This window comes from Oryx dammah, unplaced genomic scaffold (assembly GCF_014754425.2).
Source record: "Oryx dammah isolate SB20612 unplaced genomic scaffold, SCBI_Odam_1.1 HiC_scaffold_9, whole genome shotgun sequence".
Taxonomy (NCBI): Eukaryota; Metazoa; Chordata; class Mammalia; order Artiodactyla; family Bovidae; genus Oryx; species Oryx dammah.
In genome coordinates this window covers 52,216,546-52,239,424 of record NW_024070193.1, presented here as the reverse complement: position 1 = coordinate 52,239,424, position 22,879 = coordinate 52,216,546, and the positions used below count along the sequence as shown (strand labels likewise).

Below are 22,879 nucleotides of genomic sequence, written 5' to 3'. Positions count from 1 at the left end.
ATTTTACTTCTCAGCTGTTGCTTACATTCTGATTGGTGGTGAAGATATTGAGATAATGTTAGCCCTAATGACATTGCTACAATTTGTTAATCAAATCAAGTATGGTGGATATAAAGATAAATAATACTTGACCTTTGATCTCAAGGAGTACCTGTAGTTGCCAGACCTTAGTTTGGCTAAGTTAATTTTATTTATGCTACATAAATGAATAAACACAAATTTAACAGGAAGAGTTAAAATCTTTGTTTGATAAATAAAATGGCTTGTCAGGACTGTTTTCATTATTTGTAAACCTGGAGGGAATTTGCTGCCATACTCTACTGCAGCAGTGCTTCTGTGAGTGATTCTTCATGAGATAGATTGGGCAAAGAAGGAAGTGTGAAAATAAGGTGCAGGAGGCATCCACTGACTCTAATCAATGCCTGGCCGAGCTCTCTGATCTTCTGAATCTGGTTGGTGGGCTTGGAGTTGCCCAGCCCTCAGTACTAACTGGAACTGGATGGCTTACGTGAGTTTGTGTTGCGGTATCACTTTCCTAATGTGGATTGGTTGTTCTTGGTCTCCATACCATCCCCCTAAAAAGTTTTTTTTAATTACAATTTTTGGAGAAGACTCTTGAGAATCCCTTGGACTGCAGGGAGATCCAACCAGTCCATCCTAAAGGAAATCAGTCCTGGGTGTTCATTGGAATGATTGATGTTGAAGCTGAAACTCCAATACTTTGGCCACCTGATGGGAAGAGCTGACTCATTTGAAAAGACCCTGATGCTGGGAAAGATTGAGGGCAGGCGGAGAAGGGGATAACAGATGAGATGGTTGGATGGCATCACTGACTCAATGGACATGAGTTTGAGTAAACTCCGGGAGTTGGTAATGGACAGGGAGACCTGGTGTGTTGCAGTCCTTGGGGACACAAAGCGCTGGCCACGACTGAGCAACTGAACTGAATGGAAATTTGTTTTATCTTTGGTATATTAAAAGAAATATATTCATTTGTTATTTTTTTCCCCATGAGATTTAAAAAGTTGAGTTCTTAGATATTTGCTCTAGAGCTATTGAGTTTTTAAAGTACTAGAGAATATAAAAAACACTTCTGCATATTTGCAAAATAAGAATCTGTAGCTCCTGTTTTTCCAACATGTGCTGTGTGTCTGAAACCGTCTCAGGTTGGGACTAGAACCCATGTGCTGGGCCTTGAACCCAGCCAAAACCCACACTACCTGGTTTTAGTGCCGAATGAAGTTGAGGTTCTTGATGCCTTGTGGTAGAAAGAACACAGTGAGAGACAAAGTGATAGGTAAGAAATGGATTTACTGGGATTCAGAGAAAAACATGCTCCACAGACAGAGTGTGGGCCATTAAGAGAGCAAGTGCTGCAAAATGTGGTGTGGTTAGTTTTTATAGGCTGGGTAATCTCATATACTAATGAGTAATTTCATTGCCTAAAAGATGATGCTGTGAAAGTGCTGCACTCAACATGCCAGCAAATTTGGAAAACTCAACAGTGGCCACAGGACTGGAAAAGGTCAGTTTTCATTCCAATCCCAAAGAAAGGCAATGCCAAAGAATGCTCAGACTAACACACATTTGCACTCATCTCACACGCTAGCAAAGTAACACTCAAAATTCTCCAAGCAAGGCTCCAACAGTATGTGAACTGAGAACTTCCAGATGTTCAAGTTGGATTTAGAAAAGGCACAGGAACCAGAGATCAAATTGCCAACATCCGTTGGATCATAGAAGAAGCAAAGGAATTCCAAAAAAACACGTACTTCTGCGTGATTGACTACACCAAAACCTTTGACTGTGTGGATCACAACAAATTGTGGAAAATTCTTCAAAAGATGGGAATACCAGACCACATTACCTGCCTCCTGAGAAGTCTGTATGCAGGTCAAGAAGCAACAGTTAGAACCAGACACGGAACAACAGACTGGTTCCAAGTTGGGAAAGGAGTACGTCAAGGCTGTATACTTTCACCCTGCTTATATAACTTAAATGCAAAGTACATCATGAGAAATGCTGGACTGAATGAAGCACAAGCTGGAATCAAGATTGCTGGGAGAAATCAGTAACCTCCGATATGCAGATGACACCACCCTTATGGCAGAAAGTGAAGAAAAACTTAAAGAGTCTCTTGATGAAAGTGAAAGGGGAGAGTGAAGAAGTTGGCTTGAAACCCAACATTTAAAAAACTAAGATCGTGGCATCTGGTCCCATGACTTCATGGCAAATAGATGGGGAAACAATGGAAACAGATTTTATTTTTGGGGGCTCCCAAATCATTGCAGATGGTACTGCAGCCATGAAATTAAAAGACACTTGCACCTTGGAAGAAAAGTTATGATGAACCTAGACAGCACATTAAAAAGCAGAGACATTACTTTGCCAACAAAGGTCTGTCTAGTCAAGGCTATGGTTTTTCCAGTAGTCATGCATGAATGTGAGAGTTGGACTATAAAGAAAGCTGAGCCCCAAAGAATTGATGCTTTTGAAGTGTGGTGTTGGAGAAGACTCTTGAGAGTCCCTTGGACAGCGAGGAGATCCAGCCAGTCCATCCTAAAGGAAATCAGTCCTGAGTATTCATTTGAAGGACTGATGTTGAAGCCGAAACTTTAATAGTTTGGCCACCTGATGCGAAGAACTGACTGATTTGAATAGACCCTGATGTTGGAGAAGATTGAAGGCTGGAGGAGAAGGGGACGACAGAGGATGAGATGGTTGAATAGCATCACCGACTTAATGGACATGAGTTTGAGTAAGCCCCGGGCTTTGGTGATGGACAGGGAAGCCTGGCATGCTGCAGCCCATGAGGTCCCAAAGAGTCGGACACAACTTAGTGACTGAACTGAACCTGTGGTTAGCAATGTCTCCTTTCTTTTGAGAAGAGTTAAGTTTCTTTGTGGAGTTTACTCCATACTATAAAATCAGGTATTAATGATTTCCAGTGACTACTGAACTTATGTTTCATTTTTTTCATACTTAAATTTCATGTTATATAACCTATCCTAAAATGAAAGTTGCTCAGTCATGTCCGACTCCTTGTGACCCCATGGACTACACAGTCCATGGAATTCTCCATGCCAAAATACTGAAGTGGGTAGATCTCCAAAGGATCTCCCCAACCCAGGGATTGAACCCAGGTCTCCTGCATTACAGGCAGATTCTTTATCAGCTGAGCCACCAGGGAAGCCCTTCCTCCCTTGCCAGAGAGTCCAGCCATCTCAGCCTGGACATCTGGCAGGAGATAAGGCAACTTTCTGAGTCACCAACTCCTGGTTCATGCCAGAGTCATGTCACCCTTTGCCATACCATGCAGTCACCATGGAGTTCTCTAAACAAGAATACTGGGGTGGATTGCCATTTCCTTCTTCAGGGCATCTTCCCGACCCAAGGATTGAACCTGGGTCTCCTGTATTGCAGGCAGATTCTTTACCGTCTCAACCACAAAGGAAGCCAACCTATCCTAAGACACTTATTTTACTTTGAGAATTTCATCACGTAGCTTTTAGGCATTTAAATGTAGGATATAAATGTACTGTTACCCACACAAGTCAAATTTTGAGAGTTAACCCCAAGAGCTTTGGAGTAAATAGATATAAAGAAATTTGGTATGTTCTTTGTAGCCTTTCTTTTTTCCTTGATCCATTTGCAGAGCGAGTATTTTCATCTCCTCCTGCTGCTTCCAGTTTAGAGCAGAGGGCAGCAAATGAAGGCCTGCCCAGCTGCTTTTGTATGGTCTGGGGCACTCTCTAGCGGGTTGGCACTGGGAGCCTTGGAGGGCTGGGTAGGGTGCTCCCCTGTGCCCCGTCCTCCCTTTTATTTTCTGTGTCTGCCTCCCTGGCCGGTAGCCAGGTCTCACTGCTGCCCAGGACTTGCTTAGGTGTCACTACACATTGGGTGTTCTGCTTGGCAGTGAATGCTGTAATCTCGAACCAGGAATTGGTGACTCAGCACGTCGCCTTATCTCTTGCCAGCTGTCCAGGTTGAGATGGCTGGACTCTGGCAAGGGAGGAAGGCATGCCATAATTTGAGTGTCACCAGGCCAGAGATAAAAACTGACTGCATTGACCACTACCCACCTCTGTCTCCTGGGCTTCTCACCGCCTGACTGAATACTCTTCCTTCAGAGAACTTCAGCTGATGGTAGTTAGATATCTGCCCCTAGAGATCCCATCATCTGAGGTGGCCCAAGCAGGTGGAAAGGGTGCAGGGCAGGGCAGATGTTTTCTCTTTGTGGTAACAGGTACCTGCATATTAGCCTTGATTTTTGCCTTTGTTCTGGCAAGGCCTAGGATGTGCTCAGTCATATCCAACTCTTTGCAACCCTGTGGACCGTAGCCCGTCATGCTCCTCTGTCTGTGGAATTCTCCGGGCAAGAATGCCTGAGAGGATTGCCACTTCCTCCTCCATGGGGTCTTCCCAACCCGGGGATCGAACCCACGTCTCCTGCACTGGCAGGTAGATTCTTTACCACTGAGCCACCTGGGAAGCCCAAAGACCAAGTGTGGGGAGCCCTGCTCTGTAGCCCTGTTGGCCCCCTTGCTATGCTGGCTCGCTCTTAGGGGCTCTGTGGCCTCAGAGTCTCTGTATTTGCTTGTCTCTTTATGGACGTATTCTTTAGTAGTTCCTATTTGTTCTCAAAACAGAATCTCAGGTTTTGCTTTTCAGAGATAAAAAGGTTGCTTTTTGGAAACTTTGCATTTTGCTGATTCTTTTGTTTGGAGCTAGCAATGAAGCTTAGCAAATAAGATCCAGTTCCTGCTCTTAGGGAGTTTAGAACTGATTAATACATGACTGACTGTGGTAAATTGTGAAGGGAAAATTCTGGGCCCTAAGTGATTGTCTGATTTTGGTGTTGACCAGCTGGTGATGTCCATGTGTAGAGTCTTCTCCTGTATTGTTGGAAAAGGGTGTTTGCTATGACCAGTGCGTTCTCTTGGCAAAACTCTATTAGCCTTTGCCCTGCTTCATTCCGTACTCCAAGGCCAAATTTGCCTGTTACTCCAGGTGTCTCTTGACTTCCTACTTTTGCATTCCAGTCCCCTATAATGAAAAGGACAACTTTTTTGGGTGTTAGTTCTAAAAGGTCTTGTAGTTCTTCATAGAACTGTTCAACTCTTGAGAAAACTATATGCAGGTCAGGAAGCAACAGTTAGAACTGGACATGGAACAACACACTGGTTCCAAATAGGAAAAGGAGTATGTCAAGGCTGTATATTGTCACCCTGTTTATTTAACTTCTATGCAGAGTACATAATGAGAAACGCTGGGCTGGAGGAAGCACAAGCTGGAATCAAGATTGCCGGGAGAAATATCAAGAACCTCAGACATGCAGATGACACCACCCTTATGGCAGAAAGTGAAGAGGAACTAAAAAGCCTCTTGAAAGTGAAAGAGGAGAGTGAAAAAGTTGGCTTAAAGCTCAACATTCAGAAGACGAAGATCATGGCATCCGGTCCCATCACTTCATGGGAAATAGATGGGGAAACAGTGGAAACAGTGTCAGGCTTTATTTTTTTGGGCTCCAAAATCACTGCAGATGGTGATTGCAACCATGACATTAAAAGATGCTTACTCCTTGGAAGGAAAGTTATGACCAACCTAGATAGCATATTCAAAAGCAGAGACGTTACTTTGCCAACAAAGGTCTGTCTAGTCAAGGCTGTGGTTTTTCCTGTGGTCATGTACGGATGTGAGAGTTGGACTGTGAAGGAGGCTGAGCGCCGAAGAATTGATGCTTTTGAACTGTGGTGTTGGAGAAGACTCTTGAGAGTCCCTTGGACTGCAAGGAGATCCGACCAGTCCATTCTGAAGGAGATCAGCCCTGGGTGTTCTTTGGAAGGAATGATGCTAAAGCTGAAACTCCAGTACTTTGGCCACCTCATGCGAAGAGCTGACTCATTGGAAAAGACCCTGATGCTGGGAGGGGTTGGGGGCAGGAGGAGAAGGGGCCGACCGAGGATGAGATGGCTGGATGGCATCATGGACTCGATAGATGTGAGTCTGAGTGAACTCCGGGAGTTGGTGATGGACAGGGAGGCCTGGCGTGCTGCGATCATGGGGTCGCAAAGAGTCGAACACGACTCAGCGACTGAACTGAACTGAAACCTGGGCAGTGGCACCCCACTCCAGCACTCTTGCCTGGAAAATCCCACGGATGGAGGAGCCTGGTGGGCTGTAGTCCATGGGGTCGCGAAGAGTCAGACACGACTGAGCCGCTTCACTTTCACGCATTGGAGAAGGACATGGCAGCCCACTCCAGTGTTCTTGCCTGGAGAATCCCAGGGACGAGGGAACCTGGTGGGCTGCCGTCTATGGGGTCGCACGGAGTTGGAAACGACTGAAGCGAGTTAGCAGCAGCAGCAGCAAACCTGCTTTTAATCAGTAGTTTACCAGAGGTATTAATTTGTCCAGTGGATGTAAACAATTACCTGAATAGGAAATAATATTTTAAGAAATGCATTGGTTACCTAGGCAGAGGTTAGTTTGCTTTTAGACAACAATAGTAGACAAATATTTTTCTTTGGTGCTAAGAGTTTTTTGTTAACAGTTTTTTCATTGCATGCATTTTAGCTACAGGTTTACACGTTAAAAGACTATGTTAATTTTAAAATGGCTGACTGAAATGTAATTTGTGGGCCACTCAAAGTAAGCATGCATAATTTTAAGTATACTCTTAAACCAGTTGTATTTATATAAATGTGTGTAATATTTAGCTTTGGTAATTATAGGTTTTGACTGGTTTTTATATTGATTAATTATTTTTTATTGTTCCTTTTTCTTCCTGATTTATGGAGATGCAATTGACACTTAGCTCTGTGTAAGTTTAAGGTGTAGTACAGCATAAGGATTTGATGTAAGTCATGAACTGGTGAGACTTTAAGTTTAGTGAATATCCATCATCATATATAGATACAAAATTAAAGAAATAGAAATCTTTTTCCTTGTGGTGAGAACACTTAGGATTTACCTCTTAACAACTTTCATATATAATATATAAAGCACTGTTAATTGTATGTATCACACTGTGTTTGACAGCCCTGGTATCAGTAGCTACCTTATGACTAGAAGTTTGTACCTTTAGACCGCCTTTATCCAGTTCGTCCTCCCTCAAGTCCCCACCTCTGGTAACCGAAAATCGGATCTCTTTTTCTGTGTGTGTGTGTTTTTGAAGTAGAATTGCCCCACAACACTGTGTTAGTTTCTGTCTCACAGCATAGCGATTCAGTATTTCTGTACATTTCAAAGTAATCCTAGTATGTTTAGATGCTGTTCGCCACCATACAAAGACATTACGTAACTATTAGCCACGTTCCCCACACTGTACATTCCATATCTGTGGCTCATTTATTTTCCACTAGACATTTGTACGCCTGATCTCCTATACAATAGGGAAAAAGCTTCTAAAGTAAATGGTGTTGGGAAAACTGGATTACTTCTCACACCATGGACAAAAATAAATTCAAAATGGATTAAAGACTTCTAGATGTTAGAGCTGAAGCCATAAAACTTCTAGAAGAAAACAAAATGCACTGTTTGATATGAGTCTTAGTAATATCTTTTTATGCCTCCTCAGTCAAGGGAAACAAAAGTAAAAATAAACAAATTTGCTCTCCTTTTCAGATACTATGATCAGATCTGTTCCATTGAACCCAAATTTCCATTTTCTGAAAACCAGGTAAGTCATTAATTTTAATTTGTTTTAAAGTTACATGTGATGATGGTAAATCACCCATTTCCTCTTACCCATGGTATTTTATTAAAATAAATGGTGCCTCTTCACTATCTCTAGGTTTTTATAACACTTTTAAAATGAAAAACTTTTAAGCCCATCTGTTATGAATCTGTGCTGCTTTGAAGTGTCTCTTGGAAATTCTGTTTATGCCGTTCCTGAGTCACTTCTGTGATCAGGTAGTGCATTGGATTGTATTTTTCTTCCTGCATTTTTTATCTGTAGGAAGTATGGACCAAGATAATCTGTGATGTCCTTTGCTTTGGTTTTTACAGAATAACGTAGGAAACTATATGATTCAGAACGTATTTAATTTCAGTTTATGTGCTTTAAAAATTATTTGCCCAAGTTGCATTTGTATATAAACTTGCAAATACTGTTCTGATTAGGTGTTACCCTGTAGGAATGTCAGTCTTTCTCTTTAAAGATAGACATTGAAAGTGCTGATGATTTCTTGCACTTATATTTGGGAGACTTGTTAAAAGTTTTTAATTGTTGTGACATTTCTAAATTTTAAAACAGTTTGTACAAAATAAGCATAAAGTTTTTACAAGTCAAGTAATGTGGTGAGACTTGCTTTAAAATACCCCAAGAGAAAAAGTATGTGTGTGTTGGTGTTTGGATTGGAAAGTGTGGGTAGATGAACGGGGAAGGGCAGAAGACTGATGTGTGTATGGGAGTTACTTGTGTTACTGTCTCTCCTTTCAGATGTATTGAAAATTTCTCTCAGCCATAGTTGAAAAATTTTGTATTGGATTGCAATACATAATTTAAAAGAGGCTAAGTTCTTTTTAACCTTCACACTGTGGAATAGTTTAGAGTGAGATGCAGTTTTTAATTAAGTAAACTTTTTATTCGTGTATAAAACACACACAGAACAGTTAACAAATGGTGTATAGCCTGAGTCGTCACGAAGTGAATATACACGTCTAGCCATCACCCAAATGAAGAAATAAAATTTTATGTCATCCTGGAAATCCTCCTCCTCAAGTGCCTGTTCTGTTCAGGTCATTGTGCATTTGTGAGGACGAGGAAGGCCGTGTGCCCTGGAGAAGATAGTGTGTGTGTGATTACTGCTGGAGAGCGACATTGCAGATATCCTGCTGCCCGGACTTTCCTTCCAGAAAAGAACACTTCATGGCTCACAAAAAGGAAAAGGAGTTGGCTGGTTAGAAAAGACAGTGTTTTAGACAGATTGAAGCTTTTGTCCTTTTCTTCACTGTGGATTTTTTTTGAAAGAGAATAGTTAATGAGATTCAGGAAGGTAACATAATTTTCTTTTTTTCCCCCTCTTTCTATCAAGATCTGCTTGACATTTACGTGGAAGGATGCTTTTGATAAAGGTTCACTTTTTGGAGGATCGGTAAAATTGGGTATGTAATCTTTAAATAAAAATGACAGGAAATTTGTTCTAACTATTTTGGGTTGTTTTAGTCTCCAAAATTGCTCTCCTAATGACTCTTTGTAAATAAAAATTTTTATGTTTCGTTTTCTTTTTAACTTCAACTTTTAATGAAATTTCCAAATACTTGTAGAGAGCCTACGTCTTGCCAGGCATTCTGCTAGTTTTAAAACTGAACAACATAGTTGTATTCAGTCTGGTTGGAAGATAGCTGATCATTTTAAAGTATAATGTGAAGTATACTAATCTCTGAAGAAACTTATGGGCATCTAGACAAGGAAGTAGTTAATTCTGCTCTTGAATGCACATGATGTTTGAATGAATCCTTGAAAGATGAATTTGTTTTTTCCAGGTAGAAAATAATGTTACAGGTAGAATATCATAACCAAAAGTCAGAAGAGTGAAGGCTTTTTTTATCTACAAGCTTATCATGTTAATCTTTCTGTGTGTTAATTTTCTCATCTCTGAAGTGGGATTGTTAAATGAGTGGAATACATGTAAAGTCCTTAGAACAAGGCTCAATAAATATTAGCTACAATGAATAATATTACATATAACTATAATGTGTATGCATTATAGGATATATACTATATAATATTATATAACAGTGTCATATAGTATAAGTTATTGTATTAATACATATTAATATAATTATTGCTAAGAGTTGAAACTGTGGGGGATTTGGGGACCACAAACCGTTCAGAGGAGACTCTCTCTTTAGTTCTTTGTAGGGAGGTGAAAAAAACAAAAAGATCCTTCAAAAATGGCAATGGTATCTGAATTCCTCAAGCAGGCCTGGTTTATTGAAAATGAAGAACAAGAATACATTAAAACTGTGAAAGGATCCAAAGGTGGTCCTGGGTCAGCAGTGTGCCCCTATCCTACCTTCAATCCATCCTCGGATGTTGAGGCCTTGCATAAAGCAATCACAGTTAAAGGTGTGGATGAAGCAACCATCATTGAAATTCTGACTAAGAGAAACAATGCACAGCGTCAGCAGATCAAAGCAGCCTATCTGCAGGAGAAAGGAAAGCCCCTGGATGAAGTTCTGAAGAAAGCCCTCCTCGGTCACCTTGAGGAAGCTGTTTTGGCTCTATTGAAAACTCCAGTCCAGTTTGGTGCCGAAGAGCTCCGTGCTGCCATGAAGGGCCTTGGGACTGATGAAGACACTCTGAATGAAATTCTGGCATCAAGAACTAACAGAGAAATCAGAGAAATTAACAGAGTCTATAGAGAAGAACTGAAGAGAGATCTGGCTAAAGACATCGCCTCAGACACATCTGGAGATTATGAGAAGGCTTTGCTTTCTCTTGCTAAGGGTGACCGATCTGAGGAGTTTGCTGTAAATGGCGACTTGGCTGATTCAGATGCCAGGGCCTTATAGGAAGCAGGAGAAAGAAGAAGAGGGACAGATTCGAATGTGCTCACTGCCATTCTTACACCAGGAGCTCGCCTCGTCTTCGCAGAGTGTTTCAGAAAGATTCCAGGCACAGTAAGGGTGACATGAACAAAGTTCTGGACTTGCAGTTGAAAGGTGACATCGAGAAGTGCCTCACAGTTATTGTGAAGTGTGCGACAAACAAGCCAGTGTTCTTTGCTGAGAAGCTCCATCAGGCTATGAAGGGTGTTGGAACTCGTCATAAGACACTGATCAGGATTATGGTTTCCCGCTCTGAAATCGACATGAATGACATCAAAGCATGCTATCAGAAGTTGTATGGCATCTCTCTGTCAAGCCATCCTGGATGAAACCAAAGGAGATTATGAAAAAATCCTGGTGGCTCTCTGTGGAGGAAACTAAACATTCCTTTGATGATCTCAAGCTTTTTGATCAGAAGACTTTTTAATCATCTTTTCATTCCATATCATAGATTTAAATAGGAAAGTTTCTTCAATAGGAATATAGTCTAGTAACTTCTTCCTAAAAAATATAGCCTATAAATCATTTTTTGTATTACAACTCTATAAAATAAATACAATTTTAAAAAAAATATATAGTTATTCCAAACTATAAAACCCTACAAAGAGGTTGTTCTGGTAACAATGCCTAAGAAAAATGTTTACCTTGCAGAAAATAAAATGATTTTACAGGAAAAAAAAAAAAAAGAAACTATGGGGGATTTGGGGATTTTGGAGGGTGAAGCCATTGGAGAGTAGATTGTGAAGAGCTGCAAATGTGCTATCAATTTGTGTTCTTCCCTCATAGCTTATTATACCTGGGCACTGTGAAAGGCCTTTATACATATTATCTAACTAAATTCCCTCTCAGCACAGTGAGAAAAGGCACTATTCTTACTAAAACTGGTTTAGAAAGATGAATGACTTTCTAAGATTTAATGAAACTAGATATGACTCAAAAGGCCTAAATCCAGAGACTAGAGAGAAACAGACCCATTAAACTGGTAAGGGAGAATTACCAGTTGAAGAGATTAGACCAAGTATCGTGTCCGTGGGTTGGGGAAAGGATGGTTTTGAGAGAGGATTCAGAGGTGAGAACTGATGGACCTGCTGGCTCTCTGTCAGAAGGAGTTGATGCTTGACTTCAAGATTTGTAACTTGGTTTGACCTGCGGATAATTATTCTTTTCAATAGACAGGTCAAGTTTGACTTTTCTGTGTTATATCTGGGTAGAAATTTCTCTTTGGCATTTAGATGTAATTTATTTAAAACTCAAAAGAGGTGGAGACGTAGATTTAGGAACAGTTTCCTTAAAAGATAATAAATTTGTCTTCTCTGGTAGATTGTAGGTTCGGAAAAGTATGAAAGCCAAACTAGGGAGTATAGCTTTCAGGGGAAATAAGAGGAAGAGTTTGCTGGGAATGAGGTTGAGAAAAGGCTTTTAGATCTTGGAAGAACCAGGGGAAAATAGAGACAGGATTGAATTCCAGAAGAGTTTCAGAGGTTGTGCAGAAGAGTTTCAGAGGTTTTGCAGTCCAGTGGTTCCCAAACCTGGCTGCATGTTGCAGCTACCTGGGGAAAATGTTAGAAATACTGATTGTATTTACAGACAAAGATACAGTATGCCAGATGTGAAAGGAGGACATTGCAGGGTGGGCCACTGTAATTCATCTCTTTGAAAATGCCTGCATGTGAGTTTCATGTTGAAACATCGTTGACAGAGTTGTGGTGGAGGTCAAAGAAGGTTGTAAAATTTTCTAGCTCAGTCGATAAAGAATCCACCTGCAATGCTGGAGACCTGGGTTCGATCCCTGGGTTGGGAAGATCCCCTGGAGGAGGGCATGGCAACCCACTCCAGTATTCTTGCTTGGAGAATCTCTGTGGACAGAGTAGCTTGGTGGGATACAGTCCATGGGGTCGCAAAGAGTCGGACACGACTGAGCAACTAAGCACAGCACAACACAGGAGGAGAAAGAAGTTTCCCTAGGGCGGGCTGAAGTCAGGTTTTGTTGGGTTGAGGAGTGGACCAGAAGTTAGGAAATGTGAACAACATGTGGGTGCTGAACAGCTCAGTTCAGAAAATATGCAGTGACGATTTGGGAACAAAGGGATCATTATGCTGAGAGAGAGGCAAGATCAAGAAAAGGACTTCCAGTGCTGCTGTGACAAGCAGATTCTTTGGCTAGGAATAAGGAGCAGGTATCAATAGAACTAGGAGACACTTAAGTGAGATAGGTAAAGTTGATGAACTAAGATCCTAGAGGAACTGGGATGGAAAAGAATTGAGTGCATATATAAAACAGGAGGTAGAGATCAAGGCATTTCTAGTAGCAGTTATGGCGGATTAAATGTCCATTAATAATGTTTAGGGTAAATGAAGCATGGGCTGCCCATTCCTTAGAATATTGTGTAATTTAAAGTATTAAGAATGATAATACAAATATATATTTGTTGACATGTAGACCTGTGTCCCCTGAATATCCAATAAAAGACATGTTACAGGTGAGAGCTGCTATGTAACTCGGGGCTCCAGAGTTGGTCTCCTTAGGACACCTTCTGTATAAAACCCAAAGTGATTGCTGCTTCCTGGATAAGAAATGGTGAAAATAAAATGGCAGACTACGACCTGGGATGATAATGTTTATGGGAAATATAATCGGCTGGGATATATATTTTGTATATAAAAGTTTACTTTTATCTGTTGCTTGGAGTATGTTTCATTCTTCTTGAAGTCAACTGATGGTCATATATTGGATGAGCTGTTTTCATATTTACACTGTCACTTGTACGGCTCTGTGTGTATGTTTACAAGTTTTAATTGCTCCACCAACACATACATTCTGTGCTTTTATCATAGTCTCAAGATTCTGCAAACTCTCAGTCTCATTATTTATCTCTCTCGACTCCCCTCTTCCTGAGTGGCTCCTCTGTTCCCTTTGGTGTCTTCTGTTCTTTCTTGAGCGTGAGCTGTTTGCTGTCTAAAGCTGCTCTATAACGATTATCCTTTAGGTTAGAATCATTGTTTTCTGAATATTGTGTGTTCCTCCTTCACTGGAGTATATTCTTTTTTTGTTTGTTTTTGTTTTATTTTTAGTTTTGACTGTGCTGGGTCCTGCTGTGTGCGGGCTTTTTATAGCTTGGTGAGTGGGGGCTTCTCCTTGCCGTGGCTTCTCTCACTGTGGAGCACCGGCTCTAGGGTGTGCAGGCTGTAGTAGCTGTGGCCCCCAGGCTTAGTTGCCCCGTGGCATGTGGGATCTTCCCAGACCAGGGATCAGACCTGTGTCCTCTGCATTGGCAGGTGGATTCTTAACCAGTGGACCGCCAGGGAAGTCCCTGGAATATATTCTTATATAACTGTCTTAGAAAAGGTCAAAGATCTGCATCTCTCCTTGGGTGAAAATGTCTGTGGTTTGTTCTCACATGAATTTGGTTTGAAATACTGGCACCTAGTGCTTATGTCAAGAAGCTTGGCATCATTCTTGAAATTGTTTCACTTCATTCCCCACATTCAGTGAATTCACCAGCAGATCCTATCAGATTTTCTGTGAAAGTTATTCAAACTACAGTCACTTCTTAGCACTTTTGCTGTCCCCTCTGTTTGGAGCCAGTCACCCCTTGCGCCTGTTGCAGCAGCTGACTGTCCTCATTCCTGCCTTCTGCCAGCGCTGCTTCCCTGCTGCCTGCTGTCCCCGGGTGGGCTGAGTGCACCTCTCTTCAAAACTGTTTACTTCCCGCCTCCCTCAGAGTAAACACGAAAGCATTGCAGCAAAACTTGACTCTCTTACCTCCCTGACAACATTGCCTCCCATTTTGTCCCTTGTCTCCGCTTTTTTCAGCTATACTGGCTTGCATATATATTAATATTTGTTGAATTAATTAGAATTATGTTTTTTCTTTGATAATTTCTTCATTTCTTCCCTCTCTTCTCTTTGGAATACTGAATTAATTGAGCCTGCTTTTCTGAGCTACTCACTCAAAACTTTCACATTTTCCCTTTCTTTCCCTCTTTATGGGCTGCTTAGATATTTTCTAACCTTTCTTTTGAAAAATCAAATTTTCATTTCCAGGGACTTTTTCTTCTTCATGGATTATTCTTTTTTAATAACATCCTGTACTTGTTTTATGGATGTACTGTCTTTGAGTCTCTTTTAAGGATGCTCATGAGGATCTTGGAAATGTTGCTTTCTATTACGGGAATTGTTTTTGTTTATTCTGGGTTCAGATTTTAGTTCACCTTGATCTTAATTTTTTTGTGTGTTCTGCTCCTGGTTATTGTAGATTGTTAATACATTTATCTAAGAAAGTAGGTTAGAGTATTCTTGAGTATTCTTGCCTTGAGAACCCCATGAACAGTTCAGTTCAGTTCAGTCGCTCAATTGTGTCAGACTCTTTGCGACCCCATGAATCACAGCACGCCAGGCCTCCCTGTCCACCAACTCCCAGAGTTCACTCAGACTCAGGTCAATCGAGTATGAGAAGGCAAAAAAATATGACACTGAAAGATGAACTCCTTAGGTCTGCAGGTGCCCAGTATGCTACTGGAGAAGAGTGGAGAAGTAACTCCAGAAAGAATGAAGAGACAGAGCCAAAGCGAAAACAATGCCCAGTTGTGGCTGTGACTGGTGATGGGAGTAAAGTCCAGTGGTGTAAAGAACGATGTTGCACAGGAAAGTTAGGTCCATGAATCAAGGCAAATTGGCAGTGGTCAAATAGGAAATGGCAAGAGTGAATGTTGATGTTTTAGGAATCAGTGAACTAAAATGGACTGGAATGGGTGAATTCAAATGGCCATTATATGTCAATAAGAGTCTGAAATGCAGTACTTGGGTGCAATCTCAAAAATGACAGAATGCTCTCTGGTCATTTCCAAGGCAAGCTGTACATTATCACAGTAATCCAAGTCTATGCCCCAACTGCGAATGCCAAAGAAACTGAAGTTGAGTGGTTCTGTGAAGACCTACAAGACCTTCTAGAATTAACACCCCCAAAAGATGTCCTTTTCATTATAGGGGACTGGAATGCAAAAGTAGAAAGTCAAGAGATACCTGGAGTAACAGGCAGGTTTGACCTTGGAGTGCAAAATGCAGCAGGGAAAGGCTAACAGTTTTGCCAAGAGAATGCCATTGGTCATAGCAAACACCCTCTTCCAACAACCCAAGAGACCACTCTACACATGGGCATCACCAGACGGTCAGTACTGAAATCAGATTGATTATATTCTTTGCAGCCAAAGATGGAGAAGCTCTATATGGTCAGCAAAAACAAGACTGGGAGCTGACTATGGCTCAGATCATGAACTCCTTATTGCCAAATTCAGACTTAAATTGAAGAAAGTAGGGAAAACCACCAGACCATTCAGATATGACCTAAATCAAATCCCTTACAATTATACAGTAGAAGTGACAAATGGATTCAAGGGATTAGATCTGATAGACAAGAGTGCCTGAAGATCTATGGATGGAGGTTCGTAACACTGTACAAGAGGCAGTGATCAAGACCATCCCCACGGAAAAAAAAATACAAAAAGGCAAAATGGTAGTCTGAGGAGGCCTTACAAATAGCTGAGAAAAGAAGAGAAGCGAAAGGCAAAGGAGAAGAGGAAAGATGTACCTATCTGAATGCAGAGTTCCAGAGAACAGCAAGGAGAGATAAGAAAGCCTTCTTAAGTGAACAGTGCAGAGAAATGGAGGAAAGCAGTAGAATGGGAAAGACTAGAGATCTCTTCAAGAAAATTAGAGATACCAAGGGAACATTTCATGCAAAGATGGGCACAATAAGGACAGAAGTAGTATGGACGTAACAGAAGCAGAAGATATTAAAAAGAGGTGGTAGCAAGAATACACAGAAGAACTATACAAAAAAGATCTTCATGACCCAGATAATCACGATGGTGTGATCACTCACCTAGAGCCAGACATCCTGGAATGCTAAGTCAAGTGGGCCTTAGGAAGCATCACTATGAACAAAGCTAGTGGAGATGATGGAATTCCAGTTGAGCTGTTTTGAATCCTAAAAGTTGATCCTGTGAAAGTGCTGCACCAATATGCCAGCAAATTTGGAAAGCTCAGCAGTGACCACAGGACTGGAAAAGGTCAGTTTTCATTCCAGTTCCAAAGAAAGGCATTGCCAAGGAATGTTCAAACTACTGCACAGTTGCACTCATCTCACATACTTAGTAGAGTAATGCTCAGAATTCTCCAAGCCAGGATTCAGCAGAATGTTGAACCGTGAACTTGCAGATGTTCAAGCTGGTTTTAGAAAAGGCAGAGGAACCAGAGATCAAATTGCCAACATCTGTTGAATCATCAAAAAACCGAGAGAGTTCCAGAAAAACATCTGCTTTATTGCCTACGCCAGAGCCTTTGAATGTGTGAATCACAACAAACTGGAAAATTCTGAAAGAGATGGGAATACCAGACCACCTTACCTGCCTCTTGAGAAATTTGTATGCAGGTCAAGATGCTTGCTCCTTGGAAGAAAAGCTATGACCAACCTAGACAGCATATTATTAGAAAGCAGAGACATTACCTTGCTGACAAAGGTCTGTCTAGTCAAAGCTATGGTTTTTCCAGTAGTCATGTATGGCTGTGAAAGTTGGACCATAAAGAAAGCTGAGTGTTGCAGAATTGATGCTTTTGAACTGTGGTGTTGGAGAAGACTCTTGAGAGTCCCTTGGACTGTAAGGTGATCCAACCAGCCCATCCTAAAGGAAATCAGTCCTGAATATTCATTGGAAGGACTGATGCTGAAGCTGAAACTCCAGTGCTTTGGCTGCCTGATGGGAAGAACTGACTCATTGGAAAAGATGCTGCAAAAGATTGAAGGCTGGAGGAGAAGGGGACGACAGGATGAGATGGTTGGATGGCATCACTGACTCAATGAACATGACTTTGAGCAAGCTCCAGGAGTTGGTGATGGGCAGGGAAGTCAGGTGTGCTGCAGTCCATGGGGTCCTAAAGAGTCGGCCGTGACTGAGTGACTGAACTGAACTGAGGCTAGAGTAGCTGGTGTGTGTGTCTGCTTTATGCTGCAGAGGCTAGAATTAGGTTGGGGGCAAGCTAAAAGCTGGCTGTAATTACAGGGGAGACTACTAAAGTGCTACATAACAACTGTTTTACTTTATGACACTTCTGTATGGCACAAACACATAGCTGTAATGTTATTTTGATTTTCCTGGGTGGTTTGTTCAGTGGTTTTGTCAGAAGCCTTATGATTAGTTTGCTTGGTTTTCAGTATCTGGCACATTATGTGAGATCTTGAATGCGACTATGATTGAATTTGTTCTTCTTGTGTGTGTGTGTATATGTGTTTAAAAAAAACCATAACATAAAATATACTATCTTAACCAATTTTGCCTGGAAAATCCCATGGACGGAGGAGCCTGGTGGGCTGCAGTCCATGGGGTCGCTAGAGTTGGGCACGACTGAGTGACTTCACTTTCCCTTTTCACTTTCATGCATTGGAGAAGGAAATGGCAACCCACTCCAGTGTTCTTGCCTAGAGAATCCCAGGGACGGGGGAGCCTGGTGGGCTGCCATCTACGGAGTCGCATAGAGTCGGACATGACTGAAGTGACTTAGCAGCAGCAGCAGCAACCAATTAAAAAAAATTTTCTTTCCCCTTCATTGTGTGGCTTGTGGGCTCTTAGTTCCCTAGCTAGGGGCTGAACCTGGGCCCCAGCAGTGGAAGCACCGAGTCCTTACCACTGGACTACCAGGGAATTCCTGGTCTTAGCCAATGTTAAGTATATAGTTCAGAGGTGTTAGGTGTATTCACACTGTGAAACGTATCTGGAACGCTCTGATGTTGCCAGTCTGAAACTCTTTGCCCTTTAAATACCAGCTTTCCTTTTCACCCTTTCCCCAGTACTTGGTGACCACCATTCTACCTTCTGTTTCTGTAAGTTTGACTGCTTTAGACACCTCATGTGGGTGGCATCATAGAGTGTTTGTCTTTTTGTGACTAGCATGTTTTGCTTAGTGTAATGTCCTCAAGATTCATCCATCCTATGGTATGTGATCGGATTTCCCTACTTTTTTAAGCTGAATGATACTCCATTGTAAGTTTATACCATGTTTTGCTTCTGTTCATGAATCAGTGAATGCGTGAGTTGCTTCCTCCTTTTGGCTACTGTGAATCATTCTGATATGAACATGGATGTACAGATATCCCTGAGACTAAACCCTGCTTTCATTTCTTCTGGGTTTATACTCAGAAGTGGAATTGTTGGATTATGCAGTAATTTTATTTCTTAACTTTTTGAGGGATCTTTGTATTGTTTTCCACACAGCTGCAACATTTTACATCTCCACCAAAGTACACAATGGTCCTAGTCTCTCCACATGCCTGCTGACAACTGTCCCACTCAGTTTTGATTCTCTTTACTCAGTTTTGGTTGTGCGGGGGCTTTGTTGCTGCGAGGGGGCTTTCAGTAGTTGGGGTGCGCGGGACTGCTCTCCGCTGGGTGAGTGGGCTTCTCATTGCGGCGCCTCTCTTGTGGGGCACAGGCTCCAGGTACGTGGGCTTCAGGAGCTGCAGCCCTCAGGCTTGGTGGTTGTGGCTCATGGGCTTAGTCGCTCCGTGCATGGCATGTGGAATCTTCCCGGACCAGGGATTGAACCTGTGTGTTCTCTGCATTGGCAGGCGGATTCTTACCCACTGTACCGCTAGGGAAGTCCTCTATTTTGTTTGATAGTAGCTGTCCCAATTGATGTGAGATGTGTAGAGTCTTAGTCAGAATTGTATTTTAACCAGATAGTCTTCTAGTCCTCTGAGAGATACATTATTAACATAAGGAAGTGAGACACAGAAGGCCAGGTGGGAGTTTGTACCAAGTGAGAAACTGGTTTGAATGTCATGGGAAGGTATCATTTTGAGAGAGCTGATGGAAAAATGGGAAGAATTTATTTGAATTGAATTTGAAATGACGTGAGAATGACTTTTCATTTTGAATCTAATAGTGTGGATGTAAAGGGAAGGAAAGATGAATTTATTGATCCTTGAATTTTAGGTGATGAGAATATTGTTGTGGAAATAGATGTCTGGCAGGGCAGCTAGAAATATGGGAGAAGATTATGGGTGAGAAAACAGGTCTGGAAACTTGTTTTTGTGAGAGCCAGTGGGATAGAGGTCATAGTATTTCTCTTTGAAACATTCATTTCTTTAGAAAAAAAATAATCTGATGAATTTTTCCTTCTCAATCTTTTACAGCTCTTGCAAGCTTAGGATATGAAAAGAGCTGTGTGTTGTTCAATTGTGCAGCCTTAGCTAGCCAGATTGCAGCAGAACAGAACCTGGATAATGATGAAGGATTGAAAATCGCTGCTAAACATTATCAGGTACGCAGAACAGCAGTTACTACCTAACTGTCAATACTGAGTTGGATTGAATTGAAAATCATTTGCGATTAGGGTTTATAAATGTTTCTTTACATACAGATGCTTCCTTGAAAAATAATGTACTTTTTAATGAATTGATACATTTTTTTGAAGTCCTTAGGTAAAAGAACGTGCTTGTAAACCCAGCTTTGTTTTTCCTCACTGTTGTACACCCAGCACCTAGCACAGTGCCTGGCACATAATAAAGGCTCAATAAATGTTGGGAGAAAAAATGATTAATTGTTTGAGATAAAATCTTTGGCAAGTCCCTTTTAAATGCGTGACCTCATTTAAAATATTTGTACCTTATTTTTGCATAATTTTTCTTAGCGAGAGAGAGTTAAAATTTCACCAGTGTCACAAAAATGAAGATCTCTTGGCAAGAAAATTTTACCTCTGAGACTTGTGAAGAGGTCATAGTTAAATGTGGTCAGACATGTAATGTTCTTAACTAAGTGTAGATTTTACATACAGTCAGTTACTAAAATGGCCTCTTATTTGGTGACTGTATTGTTGACTCAGCTTTTTATGCTTCAACTTAAGGAAAAATAAGTGGTTATTGTGAAGTGGTAATCTATAATTATGTTTTCATGTTTTATGTGGCTTTATCATTTACAGAGTACGTTCATGTTCTCTAGCACACTTGGTGATGCACGCTGCATGATGTCATTCTCGTTTCCAGACGAGGGGACCAGAGGGCAGAAGTGCTAATGCAGTGGTCCCTGGGGTTTCAGGTGTTCTAAGTTTAGGGAGTCCCAAATGGTCCTTGTACTGTCTCTCATGGTTCTGAAGTTTGCTTGTTTCAGAGGTGGAGTTTGGTCTTTTCCATTGTTTAGGGGAGTTGAAGAATGTTGTTCTAAGAAAGTGAGAGGAAAGTGTGCTTTAACCACACAACATGCTCCCAGTTTTGGATGGGCACAGATGACAATCCTGATGCAAATACCTTTCCTTTGTGAGGCTATAAGCGGCAGGTTTTTTAAAATGTGAAAATGAATTAAAATTTTATTTAGTTTTCTATTCATTGTAAACTCCAGTTGTTGGCATGCGAGATCTTAGAGGGCATCCTGAATGACTGAGGGTACATTCCACTCCTACTCACAGCAAGGCCCCTAGTGTGAGGGAAGGAGAGTCCAAGTCTCTCTCCAGGCCATTTGCTGCCAAGACACTCTGCCCTTGGGTAAGTGCTTTAATCTCTGTAGCTCTCCAGTCCTTATTTGTGAATGGGAGACCAGATCCCTTGCGTTTGTAGTGTGTGATTCTGTTAACTTTACTCAGCGTGTCAGCTCCTTGCAGACATCCATCTAGTTTTGTGGTGCTTTCTGACTACAGCAGGTGTGATGTTCACTTCGGTACAGCTTAACCTTGAGTTAGGTCTGTGTAGCTTAACTGCATAACCCACAGCTCCTTTCAGTCCCAGACTGATGTCTTTCTTTTTCCCAGGGTCAGTTGTTTCATAAATGCAAAGTTATTTCCGTGTTAACCTCAGTGCAGTGCTCAGTTGTGTCTGACTCTTCTGTGACCTCATGGCCTGCAGCCCACCAGGCTCCTCTCTCTGTGGGATTCCCAGGCAAGATACACTGGAGTGTAGCCATTTCCTTCTCCAGGGGATCTTCTGACACCGGGATGGGACCCATGTCTCTTGTGCCTCCTGCATTGGCAGGTGGATTCTTTACCACTGTGCCACCTGGGAAGCTAAGCAAAATATAACAGAAGAAAAATCTGATGGGAAACGTTTTACCAGGGAGCTCTGAAAGCCAAAGAAAAGATCCTTAGCCTTGGATCGTCCTGCTGTTCCCCAGAGGACTAGGTGTCAGTACTCTTTAATTATTTGAGAGATGAGTTTGGGACTGAAGCAAGAACATTTTAGGACTAAAAACATTTTAATAATATACCTGCCTCTGTTCCCATGTTGTATTTTGAGGAAGTATTTGCAAAAGTTGAATCAATTTGTCACATCAGTTTACTTTGTTGCTGTTGAATGTCTAATGCATGTTAAATCTTATTCTGTAGTGTTTTTAGAAAAATATTCTTATTGTTGGTAGGTGAGACGTCTTAGGTCTGTTTTTCATAATATAAGAATTTAAATACAGTAACAGTTGAACTGAGTTAACATTTGAAGTGGTTTTGTGCCTTGCTGAGTTCTTACAGATTTTAATGAAATTCTCCTTTTCCTTCCTCTAGTTTGCTAGTGGTGCCTTTTTACACATTAAAGAGACCGTTTTATCTGCCTTGAATAGAGAGCCCACTGTGGACATATCTCCAGACACTGTTGGGACCCTCAGCCTTATCATGCTGGCCCAGGCCCAAGAAGTGTTTTTTTTAAAAGCCGCAAGAGGTAATTCCACTTTGTTCTCCATTTTGTTGCATGGGAAAAGAAGTGACAGGCTTTTAAAATAAGGTGATTATAATATGTTCAATGTAGAACTTTCATCTTTGCATCTTTGACCCGTGGTTCATCGAAAAATTTCAACTTTGCTTTTCTGACCTGAAGGTGGTACAAACACATAGTTCAGAATGTAGGCTGTTTCTGAAGTCTTTTATGAAATGTGTAGTTATCATCTTAAAACACTGAATCCTGGAGTAGTAATTATGTAGGTTTGTAACATTTAAAATTCATTCATTCATCAGATATTGTAATTACTGGGTACAGCTGTACACTGGTCCCTGTGATAGGCTCTAGATGGAGTCAGCAGACAGAGAAGATTTCTGTTTTTAGAAAGCTTGCAGTTTATCATGGGGGAGATGATAAACAAGAAGTTAAGTAGCCAAGGTAATTTTAGAGAGATAATTGCTATAAACAAAATAAGATGTGATGATGACTGCTGGTCTGGGTGTGGGATAAGGATGTAGGGGGAGTCATGCTGTTTTTAGATTCTTCAGTCAAGAAGAATTTCCTTGTTTAAACTAGACTTCAACTAACAAGGAGGAGCCATCCCAGTAGTCCCTGGCCTTGCGAATGAGGGAATA

The 22,879-nt window shown here is 41.3% G+C and overlaps 1 protein-coding gene and 1 pseudogene across 2 annotated transcripts in view; both read left to right on the top strand.

The window, feature by feature from the left end:
- LOC120867851 (programmed cell death 6 interacting protein) overlaps positions 1 to 22,879 on the top strand; it is a 70,861-nt gene that overhangs the window by 5,538 nt on the left and 42,444 nt on the right. For both annotated transcript variants that reach the window (XM_040246287.1, XM_040246286.1), the window contains exons 2-5: positions 7,627 to 7,681; positions 9,039 to 9,108; positions 19,746 to 19,873; positions 22,094 to 22,247. In XM_040246287.1, the coding sequence (XP_040102221.1) occupies positions 7,627 to 7,681; positions 9,039 to 9,108; positions 19,746 to 19,873; positions 22,094 to 22,247 (407 nt within the window). The remainder of the gene's footprint in view (positions 1 to 7,626; positions 7,682 to 9,038; positions 9,109 to 19,745; positions 19,874 to 22,093; positions 22,248 to 22,879) is intronic.
- On the top strand, positions 9,827 to 11,243 carry LOC120867853 (annotated as a pseudogene).